At 33.2% G+C, this 13,952-nt stretch overlaps 4 protein-coding genes across 4 annotated transcripts; 1 reads left to right on the forward strand and 3 right to left on the reverse strand.

Annotated features, from left to right (window-relative positions):
* Positions 1 to 123: 123 nt before the first annotated feature.
* Tsp_06186 (DNA replication licensing factor Mcm7-B) lies at positions 124 to 2,926 on the reverse strand. Its single transcript, XM_003380426.1, has 10 exons — positions 2,893 to 2,926; positions 2,576 to 2,826; positions 2,393 to 2,523; positions 2,014 to 2,332; positions 1,676 to 1,943; positions 1,514 to 1,618; positions 1,345 to 1,428; positions 873 to 1,266; positions 327 to 805; positions 124 to 233 (listed from the first exon to the last, which is right to left on the reverse strand). The coding sequence occupies exons 1-10, from the start codon at positions 2,924 to 2,926 to the stop codon at positions 124 to 126; spliced, it is 2,175 nt and encodes a 724-aa protein (XP_003380474.1).
* Positions 2,927 to 5,628: 2,702 nt separating this feature from the next.
* Tsp_06185 (conserved hypothetical protein) lies at positions 5,629 to 6,099 on the forward strand. Its single transcript, XM_003380427.1, has 2 exons — positions 5,629 to 5,703; positions 5,788 to 6,099. Exons 1-2 carry the CDS (start codon positions 5,629 to 5,631, stop codon positions 6,097 to 6,099), a joined length of 387 nt encoding a protein of 128 aa, XP_003380475.1.
* A 118-nt stretch (positions 6,100 to 6,217) lies between these two features.
* Tsp_06184 (pleckstrin protein) lies at positions 6,218 to 7,419 on the reverse strand. The gene is made up of 5 exons (XM_003380428.1): positions 7,395 to 7,419; positions 7,133 to 7,207; positions 6,765 to 6,837; positions 6,321 to 6,367; positions 6,218 to 6,297 (listed from the first exon to the last, which is right to left on the reverse strand). The coding sequence occupies exons 1-5, from the start codon at positions 7,417 to 7,419 to the stop codon at positions 6,218 to 6,220; spliced, it is 300 nt and encodes a 99-aa protein (XP_003380476.1).
* Positions 7,420 to 7,560: 141 nt separating this feature from the next.
* Tsp_06183 (cohesin subunit SA-1) lies at positions 7,561 to 13,335 on the reverse strand. Its single transcript, XM_003380429.1, has 27 exons — positions 13,181 to 13,335; positions 12,496 to 12,592; positions 12,317 to 12,442; positions 12,092 to 12,265; positions 11,951 to 12,028; positions 11,769 to 11,895; positions 11,567 to 11,712; positions 11,429 to 11,502; positions 11,254 to 11,377; positions 10,966 to 11,064; positions 10,823 to 10,923; positions 10,531 to 10,744; positions 10,359 to 10,464; positions 10,201 to 10,307; positions 10,045 to 10,137; positions 9,899 to 9,988; positions 9,565 to 9,839; positions 9,418 to 9,508; positions 9,273 to 9,353; positions 9,118 to 9,210; positions 8,848 to 9,007; positions 8,650 to 8,789; positions 8,459 to 8,584; positions 8,214 to 8,347; positions 8,012 to 8,140; positions 7,742 to 7,947; positions 7,561 to 7,691 (listed from the first exon to the last, which is right to left on the reverse strand). Exons 1-27 carry the CDS (start codon positions 13,333 to 13,335, stop codon positions 7,561 to 7,563), a joined length of 3,477 nt encoding a protein of 1,158 aa, XP_003380477.1.
* Positions 13,336 to 13,952: the final 617 nt, after the last annotated feature.

The raw sequence follows: 13,952 nt of genomic DNA on the forward strand, positions 1-13,952 counted from the left end.
CATACAATTATTTAAAAGTGTTCATAAATAAAAGTTATAAAAAAAAGAAACGTATTGATATTATATTCAATGATACGACATACATAATATAATATTGTATAATGTTAGAATAATTGGATAAAATTATTCAGCAGTCATTGTAAATATAATTTTATTACGACGTTCATTCAGCATAAGTACACCTTGCTCTTCGTAGGTTTCCAAGCAGTCTTCCAAAAGATGAGTATCAATACCTTAAAAAAATGCCAAATTTATATCATAGAGAAGAATAAAATGTAAAAATGGAAATTTCTAAACAATAAACTGCAACATTACGAACAATTTACCTTTTCGAATACATTTATTAATAGCGTCTTGCATTGAAATTTCGCCTGATTTATCTGGTTGTTGAACTAATAATTCACGCAAAATAGCGAAGACTTGATCAACTGGTTGAATAACACGACCTCGTCCTTCACGCTGAGGTCTCAACGATTCCTTGGATACCTCAATCAAACGACATGCTTCCATTACATCATCCTCTACGACTTCATCAGCAAGACGCAAACGAGCCAAAGCTGTGCTTAACCGAAGTATGGCCAACAAACTTCGCGGCGATGTGAACATTGCATCTTTGTCAGATTTCGCATCTTTGCGCATCTCTACATATGTGCTGACCAGATTTTCAGTCAACGATTCAGGAACAGTGGGATGTTTGCGTTTACACAGTGCGATATAAGCACGCATCAAGCGCATGCTTAACGGTTTAAATTGACTCGGAGGTTCTTTAGAATGAGCATGTACGAAAGTAATATGTTTTGCCAGTCTGAAAATATTTTCCTCAATTTTTACACAGAAAAATAATAATAATAAATAAACATACAGATACTTACTTTAAATCATTTTCACGATCAGGCTTATCTTGAATAAGCCAGATCAAATCAAATCTGGACAACAATGCTGCCGGGAGTTGGATGTTTTGTTCAATCGATCTGCGTGGATTGTAACGTCCGTATGCTGGATTAGCTGCAGCCAAAATTGATGTGCGTGCATTTAAAGTGGCTATGATTCCAGCTTTTGCAATCGACACTGTCTGTTGTTCCATTACTTCGTGTATAGCAGTACGGTCTGCATCCATCATTTTGTCAAACTCATCAATACAACAAATGCCCTGATCAGCAAGTACTAGTGCACCACCTTCTAAGGTAAATTCACCAGTCAACTGATCATGAATCACTGCAGCCGTCAGACCCACTCCAGAGCTACCCCTACCAGTTGTATACTGACCTTTAAGTAATAAATTGATAACAATGAAAAAACATTCCTGTTATTAGAAAAGAAAATATTTTTTTCTCAAATGCTTACTTCTCAGTGCCAAACGATCAACGTAGCTCAACAACTGACTTTTCGCCACACCAGGATCACCCATCAAACAAACATTTATGGATCCTTAAATAAAAACAGAATTTCAAATGTCAATTTAGGCAAATCAATTAAAATTGCTTGCCTCTAATTTTCATGCCTCGTGGATTACGATCTACACCACCGACTAACATCAACAACAACGCTTTCTTGACATCTTCATGACCATAAATTTCCGGTGCAATACTATACGTTAATTTATCGTAAAAATCATCTTCTAAAAATAAAAAAAAAATAAAAAGCAATATAAAAAACGATCGGAAATTCAACTTACCAGCCATCAGTTTTATATCATCCTCTGATAATCGCAAATGATCTTCATTTATTTCATCGTTCGTTTTGCTCAAACACACTATATGATGTGCTTCCATGAATGTTTCACTTATGAGACCTTGAATTAATTGTCGAAAGCCAGTTTTCAATTTTGGCAAAAATACTCCTGTAATGTGCACGTGATCGCCAGGATTGATAAGACGTGTATTTTCCCCTCTCAAATGTATTGTCAAAGAACGTGGAATATGTCCAACAGGAACTTGATCAGACTATACAGAAGAAAACCAGCATCGTCAATTCGCATTTAAAAGAAAAAAATAAATAAATAAATTTACTTACATGCTCTTGAATACGAACTTCTTGAAATTTTACCAACTTCGATCCGCGAATTTGAAAAATTAAACGTCCACGAGTTTTGTTTTCTTTGCACTCTTTGCTTGGGCAACATTCTGCCGGCGTATAGTTGGGTCCAGTCACTGGTTGATAAATTTCACACCCACACTCAGTGCACAAATAAGTGACTATAGTAATCAGTGGTCGTACTTCTGTAACACGCACCGCAACACCACGAATTGTCACCAACTTCCCAATTTGTTCAGCCCCAACTTGCCGAACTGAGTACGTTTTCTCATTGCTCAACGCTTTGAAGTACACTTCACTGAAATATTATTCGTAAATAAAAAAAGAAAACAACACATTTTTCCCAATGCCAACTGACAATCGACGCAACAAATCTGGTGGATAAGCTGCGCTTGGATTGGAAATTGTTTCCCCTCGATCACGCTGCTTTTGTAGTTCGAAATTAATTCGATAATTAACAAATTCATCATAACAGTCTTTTATAGGAGGCTGAAAACATTCGGATCACATCGGTAATAACACTGAACTGAAAAATTCATACCGCTCTTCCTTGCAACGCTTTAAATATCAAATCTTCGACCACAACTGAAAACAATTCCGTATAACGTCTCGTGTTATTCACCACACTCTCCACCAAATCAGGATCATATTCTAGCAAGTCGTTCAAATCGACAACAAAAGCAACAGTTTGTCGATTTGCTAAACTGGTAATTTTTTGCAAATAGACGTAAATTTTTCCTCTACCATCATTATCTTGCACATAAAAATTGTTGATAAAATCTCTAATTTTTGCTAAAACAAACACAAACTGTAGACATTAGCAAGTGAAAAACTTTTTTAATATTCAATAATGCTTACTCTTTTCACTTTCATAATCGCGTCTTACAACCATATTTTTAAAATGATAATTGCGACAAATAATAAGAAACAGAAAATAACCTTAAAAATGTGGGGTACAGTATACGTATTTCAGGTAAGTACAATTCGAACTTTGATATTACTGTCACAGAAATGTACGTATTTTTAGTTAATATTTGAAGTTTAAAATTCTTTTAGTTTTGTGGACAGTTTTTTAAAATCCTTTTTGAATTTTGAATAGATTATAAAAAGAATAAAACATAAATTGAATGTTCATTGCAAAGGATAACTTTTGCTTTTTTTTAAATTAGAAATACAATACTCAGTATAAAAGATACAGAGTACTATCAGCGCATTCTTTCTCAGTTAGAGAACTGAACAGAGTATTTCAGTCCCATAATTGGAATTAATCTTTTTGTTTCGATGTACATTTTCCAAGATGACTGTTTTATCAGTTTCAACTTGTAATCAAGAATTGCAATAATGTTGATTACAAATTATTAGAATAATTGCAGATTATTTTTATTGAAAATTGTTTGTTTATTGTTTACCAAATAATGTTTATTGTTGAATGTAAATTTCAGTTTGACAAGAAATCAGTTTAAATAGCGTTGCTGTGTCGTTTTGATGAATAGGAAAAGTTTTGCATTGAAGTAATTGTCCCACTGATGACCGACTATTTGCACAATTGATCACAACATTCATCCAGTCATCCTGTTCCGTTGATTTATCCAATTGGCTCCACTGGCCGGAAGCAACTTCACAAAGCCTTCCTAAAAATTAGTTGTGCAGAATCAAGTCACTGGGTCACTTTTGAATAATGCCAGTCACCTAATAATTGATCTCTTATTTCTGCGCATTTCAGCAGCGAATATTGTGAACATTTTTGCCATCCAATTTGCAAATGAACATTACTATCTATCATTACACATTTGATAATTGTTAGACCAATGTTGAAACCGGATCGTTTGTATATTTATTACATTAGAAATTTTCTCAGTAGAAGTTATGGGAAATTTTAATCTTTCAAACAAAACAATTCTGTGAACAAAAAATGAATGGATGTTTCAAAGTTCATTTTGAAATTATTTCGTCTCGAAATATTTTCTAATTAAAACTGCACTCTTGCAAAAAGGGAGCAAGTACCGCTGAATACTAAACAGTTTCAAACTGTCCAAGTGAATAATTTTTCAAAATTTTTCATGACGAATTTCACCAAAGAAGTTTTCTTTTGCTCGTCAATAAAGTCTTAGCCTATATTTCAAAAATAAAAAACTCAATTGTAAAAGTAAACAAAGAGAAAACAATGTACCGTTACCAAAAGGTACTTACTTATCTTTGAATGAATTGTAAAAAAACAGGTCAAAAATGCAAGGGGACAACAGTAAATGAACAGTAAATGATGATAATAATAATAATAATAAGGACATTTTTGAAGATTGATTTCTTTTTCTACTCTTTATATTTCATAATTCATTCAATTGAAAATATTTGACAAAAAACAAGGTTGCAGTGCCTTTTTTTTCTTTTCAAATGCAGTATGCATTACTGCTGAAAACATGGAATGCAGGTGCAAATATATGCAAAACAATGATGAAACAATTTCACGTGTCAATTTGAAATAATTGAATTTTTACGTTCTACATTTACAATGAATGATGCTGAATTGAAAATACTGATCAACTTCAATCAAAAAATTTGAACTTTTAAACACGAAGAATAGTGAAAAAAGCAAACAAATAAACCCGACAACATGCTAACAACATGAAAATATTCGCATAACATCGCGAAACAAAAACTATATTAAATTTACTTGAACAAACGTTGTTGTCAGCGTGATGAAACTGCGACCTCATTTTCAAATTTCAGCTAAATTAAAATAAAAAAAAAATAAAATAATTACCGTACCTCAAAATCTCCTTTTGTCAATAGACGCGTTAATTTTGCTAATGAATGAAGACTTGTTTTTTCATTGAATTTTTTTCAAACTGGCTTTCAGTACCGCTTAATATTTTGCTTAAAAATAAAAAAATGTTTTTTCATTAATCATTTAAAAAAAGTTTGTTTACTGACTTCTAGATATTTCTTTAATGATAATTATAAATCGACAGTAGGTGACTGTGAATGGATATGAAAATGATATTTTAAATTAGTTGGATTTTATTTTTCTTCAACTGAACTGAAAATAGAAATAAAGTACGAATAAGAAGAAAAAAAATATACTTTTTCCCCCTCATCATCTATGTGTTAATTTGAAAAACAATTTCAATATTATTCCAAATGACTATATCATATTATGAATTATTATGAATTTGAATTGAAAAAATTATTTGAAAAAAATATAGCCGAATAAGCGCGACCTAAAAAAGTGATAATTGTAGCAATGGGTTGTCCAGTTTTGTGAGTAATCGTTGTTCCGGGCTGTCGGTACGGTTTAGTGCAACAGTAGGCCGGCAGGCTTGCTAACGAGAAAGCTTGTTTGCGTCACGCCAACTGCTCTGTATTGGTTAGACGAGTCAATGCTAAATTCAGGTTTTCCTCAACAGCCACTTTCAAAAATGATCTGCCCATATTTGCTAATTTGTTGACGAACACTAGTCGCTCATGTAAACGCTGTGTTGTATTTTATTTTTATTTATTTATTCATTTACTTATATATACATATATATAGATGATGCTTTTAATTTAACATTGATTATTTTAGTTTTAAGAAAGTTATTTTAAACAAACATACCAATGCTGTCAATGAACCGGTGTCGCATAATCTGCCTGCTTGCATCGATTACAATCTTGCTTATCCACTGTACAAAGGTAAAAAATACATAATAGCATGATGATATAATTTCTACTTGTTTCTATGATAATTTTACTTAAAAAGAAAAAAACATTATACAGGCTTGTAATCCTGGTGGATATTATGGCTCTTACCCGTATTATAATTCATATCCACGCCCATTATACGGACCTGATTTAACCATGTGCGCCGGTCCTGGCTGGCCATGTTACAAAAGACGTAGTCCAGATGCTAGAGTTGTTGATACAAGTTCACAAACGTTGATTCGTCAGCCTGGCCAAATTTCCTCTTCTCAAACTCCATATTTCCCACCGGCACCACCGCAAACGAACCCCGACAAATCGTACGGTTTGAATACTATATTCAAAAAATTAAACGATCCAACATGGGAAACTAACCAAGCAAAAGTTTAAAACGTCTCAATCAACTGCACCATCAATGGACAATTACCCAACGTATTCTCTTTCTTGTTCATCTATACTATACTATACTATACTATATTATATAATAATATGCTTTCCGCTGCCTGATCTATTCTGCTTCCATATTCAAATGCAAAACTGTGCCTGCAACATCTGTCTCTGTGATTCGTAAATTCTGCTTGTAATATTCTGAATAAAATGATACATTAAACTATTTTTTGCTTCCGATAATAATATTTTCACGAAGGATATCCTGAAGCTTAAAAAAACAATACATATTTAAAATTGTGATTATTTTTGTTCTGTATCAAAATATTGTTAAAAGTAAAAAAACATACAAACACAGCTTTTTATTGCTATTTTGCAAGTGTTTTTAACAAAGTCACAGAACCAGTTCGAACTGCTATCATCAATTTCAACTCATAATATTTGTTGATTATCGTATCTGCACAATTTTCAATTTTTCTAGTATACTGCTATTTATTATTCAGACAATGTTTGTTGAAGTCAAACAAATAAACCAAGTAAAACTACAACCACTTTACACTGCACAACTATTAACTACTGTTGGAAAAACTGAAAGTTTAAACCAAACAATAATACTACCTTAAACACAAAGAGCATATTTTAAACATTAAAAAATTATTTAATGTTACTTATTTTCCATTTTTGAAATGAACCATTCACTACCGTTTGATGCCAGCCTGCTCGGGCGCTCTTCGGGTTTTTCTAAAATGTAATTTAATAATAAATTGTTCGTTAAAATAAAAAAAAATAATATTCTTTTATCAGCCGACCATTTTATTTGCCCATAAGCATGAGTGAACAGATCTAGTGAGCAAATTCAAACTGTTCAACTTAGTGAACGTGTGGCAAAAGTACTTTTATTAAAGCAACTACCACAAGGATAGTCATGAAAACAAATATTCCACCTTTACTCAGCGTCTATCATCATGCAGTTACTTATTCACAATTTTAAGTGATTAACATTTGCAAATACTTACACATTTCAAATGCTATTTACCGTTTCCGTGTAATATTTTCTTCCAAAGTCGCCTTTGATTATCCATCTTTGCTAAAAATCCATTCAACTGCACCACTGCAAAGCTTACATAAAATATTTGAAACAATAATCTATAAATTCAACTGTATTTATCAGTATCGAAAAGGAAAATAATATCACAAAAGCAAAAACATTTATTAATTAATTTAAAAAAAAATATCTAATAAACATCCATACACATACACATACACATATACACAGATATATGTATTCCATCAAATACTACATGTATGTCTAAGTGAAGGCATAAGAATAGTAATAGTGTCAATTAACGCTAACAAACGGTAAAACAGAGAACATTAGTTTGTTTGAATTATTAAGTAAGTACCAGCCAAAAATTAAATATTGAATTCATCCAATTCTATGTCCAGTGTCGCCAAAGTGAATGCTCACTCTTCTTCAAAGTCCACTTCCATCAACGTATCAACTGTTGTTCCAGTGCGCGCGGTACGTCTGGTCAAAAATGATGACGCAGCAACAGGAACAAACGGTGAACTAACATCTGGTTTCAAAATGGTTTCTCACATGAATGTTCAAAATGCAAAATAAAATTTAAAAAAAAATTCATACTCATTGATGGAGTAAGGGAAAGTGGCGGAGGAACTTGGCCTTTATTCACAGTTGCACTGATCAACGGCGGCGGTAACGGTGGAGGTGGCATCAGTGCCGCTTCATCTTCACTCTCGACCAGCGAGTTTCTGTAAGTAATCAACGGCTGCCATTCGCCATCCACACCCACCCGTACGCCATTGAAATGTCTGTTCAGATAATTCAACCTTAAAAAAACATCAAATTAATTAATAGTCCCTCGTTTCCTTCCAAAATCATCACTATACTTACACTATCCGCTTGTCTTGTTTAAGCAATCTATTAGAAAGTTCATTAAGTGCTTCGAGAAACGGCAAATCTCGCGGCGCTTTCCCAGTAGCAGTATTCAAATCAGCCGCACAAGCAAAATCAATTCCTTCCCTTTAAATGAGAAAAAAAGTTATAAAATTATATATTTTCATTCATTTTTCAGTCATATTAACAAAATGAATACCTGTGCAAAGTTACTATTGCTTCGCGAGTTTTCGTAGGATCTGAACCAAAAGACATGGCAAACCGTTTAGCCAATTCATGCACAACATAAATTGCATCTGAGATTTTGTCTCTATTTTCAGGGTCCAATTCACTCTGAAATTCATTTTATACATACATACATATATATATGTGTGTGTGTGTGTTCAGCGTATAATAATATATTTCATATAATGTAAAAAATAAATTTCAAATCACAAAAATAACACGTACGACTGTTTCTTGATACAAAGCACATAGTGCTCTAATCATGGTCTTCGCCCAGCCCATTTTGTCACTTTCTCGACATCTGTTCAACAGAACACGAATAATATCGCCGAAATCACTTTGAAACTAAAAAAATAAAAATTCTCTCTTAAATTCACTTCCAAAAAGCATCAAAAACGCAATATTATTACAGTAACATAATTTTTGAAAATATGCACAGCCGACGCTACAGTGACAACACCAAAGACGACCAACTTGCAAAATGCAGCCAAATAAATACGACGTCGATGGGTTTTAACAATTTCTGCCTCTTCATCGGTCACGTCGCCAGCTGAGAAATTTTACCAACTGAAATTGGAAATTGCAAAATGATTTTAAATTTATTTTACCTTGTGCCGCATCGTCGACAAACACTTTCCGCCTGACAAACTGCTCCAACTGATCCTCCAAACTTTGATCCGCTTCGAATACCAAAGCGGTGAGTTCTTCATTTCGCTCAGGCAAGCTCCATCCAAATATAAGTAGCAAATCACAAAGTATCAGATATGCCTTAAAAAAAGCATTCAACAATAGCCGTCATTTCAACTCAATTTCAATATTAATAAAAAACTTGATTTCAATTTTTTGAAATAAACATTTCCATCTTTCTCTGAACTTACCGTCTCAGCCGTTTCATTAACAGGCGATTCCATCAACTCTCGACAACATGTGCAAAATTGTTGAAACTGCTGCTTCAGCTTTGGTATTGAATCCTGCAAATAAGTAAATGTCAAATTTTAACCAAAAAAAAGAGAAAATTTCATAAAAATTCCACTTCAAAACTCTGTCTATCCGCAATAGCTTTCAATGCCCAGAGCAGTGACCAATAGCATGTTTTCACTGACAAGCGCATCATCTGTAAAACAAATGCTATAATACTATAAAGCCGCATATTGGGAGAAAACAAAATTCAATTCTACTTCAGGATTTGGAGGTACAGCATACTCCTGCCGCTGTTTTACAATTGGAAAGATCAAATCCCAGACATCCCATTTGGATAAATCATGACATCTGAAAGTTGAACATTCTATTCACACTGAACTGAGAGACTGTAGAAAAGCTGTTACTGATGCAACGCCTCGATGCGACGCATGCTGGTAATCAATGTCACAATGTCTTCTTCATCCAGTGCTCCATCGACGGTGTTGAATTGTTGAATTTCTTGACGTAGCTTCAGCATTGTCAAATCGATCAGTGTTGAACCAGTAACCAACGGTCGAACATGTACTGGAAGTTTCTCACTGCAAAGACATTCGTACGTCCGGCTGCATGTACCAAGCAATTCTTCATCGGCATGCCTTTCAAATATCTCTTCCAAGCATTTCACTAGGGCATTCAGATGCTAAAAGAAAAACAATTTTCATCGAAAAACACAACAACACAACACTCCAAAAAGTTTACGTTTAAGTAGTGGGCAGCACCATACACTTCGATATTAAAACGTTGAACTATTGTTAACAAATTTTCCAAATCTCGAGGATTAGCAGTAAACTAAAATTGAACTATATTTATTGATCAATTGAATCATCATCAATAATCACCTAAACCTTTTGCAAAAGTACCGGCAGATGTTCAGCAAAATGCTCAGTTAGTCGAGCTTGATCATCCTGGACTTGTTTGTGCTCTTTCTGTGTAACGTACTAAATCAAAAAACAAAGACAAAGCTAACACATTGACTTGAAGAGCAACACCCTCAAAAATACCTTCTTATTAACACTGCGCGCTATCGGAGGCTCACCAGTGGCTGCCTCTTTAACACTACAAGCCATGATGTCAATCAGCAGGGATTCATCCTCTCTGTCCAAAGGTTCTGAAAAATTTCAAATTAAAATGAAATAAAATCACTAATTTATTTCATTACGTTTATCATCTCCGTGCAGTAGCAATTCCGTCATCGCCGTCCAGTCTTTAAGCAAATCATGACTGTCGTACAAAGAGTCGACCAAATAAGCAGCATGTTCGTGAAGCTGGAGAAAAAAAAGATTTAATTTTCATTTAAAAAATCAAGAAACATAAATATTTCAACTTTAAACCTTGCTTTCTTTATGAAATTGCACTAAATCGCGAATAACAGATTTGTTCGTTGCTTTGCATTCTTGTTGAGATCGAGTACGGCCAGGGGTTTTAACGTTGAACAATTGTTGAAGCAAAAATTCACCAGCTGCCAGTGCAAGACCACGATGGACAGAATAGATCAATTCATAAACCATCTCGTTATCTCTTGCTACCAACAATGCTGGGAAATGCCTATTCGACAAAGAAAATTCGACAAACAACAGGATAGAAATTACAATTGAGCAACGAACAATGAATGGCAATTTTTACCTCTGCATGCAAGTAACCAGCTTGACAGCCAAGACGGCAGTTTCATTTTCTTTATCCAATACCATAGAAACAAGACGAACCTGAATTACAAATATGTTCGTCTTAATTTGAAAAAAATGAATAATTTAAATTAAAAAAAATACTTTAAATTTATTTGTAAACAATTCCAGTCGAGGAGCAAACTGCTCTTCTTGGTAAAGAGGAAGCAGAGTTTGCAAACACCTCAGCCTCACTTCGCCAACCTAAACGGAAAATTGATTTTGAAAGAAAAGCTAAAAAGTGAAAAAAAACCCAGCAAAACTATTTGCACAATAGATATTTCTACAACACTTAACATACAAACCACTTTATGAGACATGACACATGACAAAAACTACCCATTTCGTTCTGCTTAGTATGATTGAATAAGATGAATCAAAAATTAAAAATACCTTATCATACAAAGTCCAACCCACATATTTCAAGTGAGAATCATCCAGAAAGTGTTCTGGAAAATTGAGAATCCATTCGCCGAGCTCTGTCACACACAATGAGCGAATTTCAGGCACGGCGTCCCTAAAAATGAAAGCAGAATATTTTTAAAAAATCACAAAGAAATCAATTTACCTATATCTGTGAACAAATACGCTTTTGAAAATATAATCTAGCATATTGATAATTTCGTCTTTGTTCTCAGAATACTAAAATGTTGAAAAAAAAATAAAAAAAACATAAGTGTTTGATAAATTTAATACAAAAAAAGACCTCATGTTTTTTCTGCATCAATGCCTCAATTCGTTGGTTGCCTTTCCGCTGCTTTGTTCGTTCCGTTTCAAACTGCTTACTCACACTAGCCAACGATTGGCTCAGCCGAACAGCAATCTCTACCAGAGCTGTCATTACTTTCATAGCTACGTAAAGCATATATAAATTGGCATTTAAAATTCATAAAACAGTAAACACGTACCTGCGAGTGTAGCAGTATGTCGGAAAGCCCGAACCTGGGAATCTGCCAAACCAGTCAATAATGAAATAATGATGTCCATAAGATATTGATCATAAATAACACTGTACTGGCATTGCTTAATCAAAGTCTTAAATAATGAAAAATATCAGCCAAAATCAAAGCTTGAATTTGCTGAATTTCACTTTAACAAAATCACAAAAATTGCGACGAAACTTTTTCCACTGCAAACCAGCAATTATAATTGGATAGTCACCACTGTCCTACGATAGAAGCATATATGTATGTATATAGAAACATTCCAATAAGACAACAAAACTGCAAACTTCATCAAAGTCTTCTGTCATTTTTCTTATGAGTTGAGAAAAATCATCTGTACGAATGTCATTCAAGGTAACGATACCTTTGCAACCAGTACTTGAAATAAAAAATTGAATTAAATCCATTACAGCTAAGTCGGCGTCTTTTTGATAATGCTCTATCCAGTCATCTGCTACTTGCTTAAAAATATAAATTTTATAAGACAGGATATAGTGATTGAAAATTCTTACTATCAGAGCAGCTTTCCCTTCTTTGATCAAGAAATACAAGGAAGCTTCTTTATCTAAAACTGGTCGATTCGGTGGCCGACCACGCCCTCTTCCAGCGGGGCGACCTCTTTTTGGAGTAGTAAATACCTGAAGATTAAATTTTAAATTAAATAAAACATTAAAAAAAGAATAAAATCAACCACTTCTGAATCATTTGGAGATTTTCTTTTTTGTGATCTAGATTGTGCCACTGCTGAAACTGAAGGATTATTAGAGTCCAATATCTCATCCAAAGCTCTACAACATGTAAACGCAAATCATAAATTATTAAACTATCCAAGAAAAGAAACAAGAATTTAATTTAAATTTATAAATGAAAATTTAAAATTAGAATCAAAAATTAATGAAACACAATTACTTAATCATATACATACAGATTATTAACAATCATTACTGCAAATAAAACGACGGTTAAAAACCAATACTTAAAATATGTAAAATGAATCCTTTAATAAAAACAAAATCATTAAAATAATTTATGTCAGCTTTCAATGTCTTACGTTTCATCGTTACTTTTTAAAAAACAAAAGCTTGTTAAAATTGACAAAAATTTTATTTTTCAAACCATTGATTACCCCGAACTTGATTGTCAAACAACTACAGTATGAAATCGCATCCTAAAAACGCGGTTACATTTCTACTAATAGCAGCAATGATTTTTAAAATATTCCTGAAAATTCAAAAGACAAACAAATTCTTAATAAAAATAAATTACTATATGTAGGTTATCACGATAAAAATCATGCATTAACTCAATAATCGTATCAAAGAGCTTGCAACAGCAAGCGCTATTTTAATTGCAAAAATGGCAAAATCAATACTAACCGAGGGTTCACGGATACGGAAGAACCATTTCCAGAAACAGACTGACTAACTTTGTGATGAGAACGGGACAAGCCCAATACGTTTGACATTGTCTCATAAGCACCCTGCTTAGCCAGACGCATTGGTCTGGTACTTGGTGAAGAGCTATTTGACATCTTGACCAATACAACTTTTCGTACTGATAAAATATTGGTATGCAAAACGTTGTATTTTCAGTTCCTTACCATTCTAGAAGCGATCTAAATTAATACAGATATTATCACATATAGCAAGCTCAGATATGATAAATGTACTCTGCAAACAAACGTTCATATTATCAAAGAGTGATATTACTGAAAATCAGCACAATTAATATATAATGAAATGCGCAAATACAGCTAAATCATCAAATAAACAAACAAACACTGATGCACCAAAGAAACTATATTCAGCGCATTGCATTTAAAATGAAAACTCATTACATGAATATCAAATAATCAGACATGAAACAGATGTGCTAAAGGTGTCAGTGCAAGCAGTCACAATTGAAACATTTGGACTAAACTCTATAGAAAGATTGTTCAAATTTTCAAATTAAAACCGCATCCCGTCATCATGCAATTTAGTTCAGCTGTTGCAGTTATATTGCATATTTTTATTGGCATTACTTTGAGAAGTGTCAAATTGTGAAGAAATTGAAATTTCAAATTTAAAAGAAATGACACTAAATTAAAAATTCTCTTTTAAAATAATTCTAAATATAATATCAATTTAATAATTTAGTTAATGTGCC

Source organism: Trichinella spiralis (genome assembly GCF_000181795.1).
Source record: "Trichinella spiralis strain ISS 195 chromosome Unknown Scfld2, whole genome shotgun sequence".
NCBI lineage: Eukaryota > Metazoa > Nematoda > Enoplea > Trichinellida > Trichinellidae > Trichinella > Trichinella spiralis.

Coding starts and splice junctions, on each gene's coding strand:
- Tsp_06184 (XM_003380428.1), bottom strand. CDS start 7,419: ATGCCTTCACTTAGACATACATGTA. Junction 6,838..7,132: donor GAAAATATTACACGGAAACG/GTAAATAGCATT, acceptor ATTACATTTTAG/AAAAACCCGAAGAGCGCCCG. Junction 6,368..6,764: donor ATTTCAAAAATGGAAAATAA/GTAACATTAAAT, acceptor TGTTTTTTTAAG/CTTCAGGATATCCTTCGTGA.
- Tsp_06185 (XM_003380427.1), top strand. CDS start 5,629: ATGCTGTCAATGAACCGGTGTCGCATAATCTGCCTGCTTGCATCGATT. Junction 5,704..5,787: donor TGCTTATCCACTGTACAAAG/GTAAAAAATACA, acceptor AACATTATACAG/GCTTGTAATCCTGGTGGATA.
- Tsp_06183 (XM_003380429.1), bottom strand. CDS start 13,335: ATGTCAAATAGCTCTTCACCAAGTACCAGACCAATGCGTCTGGCTAAG. Junction 10,465..10,530: donor AATTTCATAAAGAAAGCAAG/GTTTAAAGTTGA, acceptor TTTTTTCTCCAG/CTTCACGAACATGCTGCTTA. Junction 8,348..8,458: donor ATCAAGAAACAGTCGTACGT/GTTATTTTTGTG, acceptor AATGAATTTCAG/AGTGAATTGGACCCTGAAAA.
- Tsp_06186 (XM_003380426.1), bottom strand. CDS start 2,926: ATGGTTGTAAGACGCGATTATGAAAGTGAAAAGA. Junction 2,827..2,892: donor CGATTATGAAAGTGAAAAGA/GTAAGCATTATT, acceptor TGTTTGTTTTAG/CAAAAATTAGAGATTTTATC. Junction 2,333..2,392: donor CCAGATTTGTTGCGTCGATT/GTCAGTTGGCAT, acceptor ATAATATTTCAG/TGAAGTGTACTTCAAAGCGT.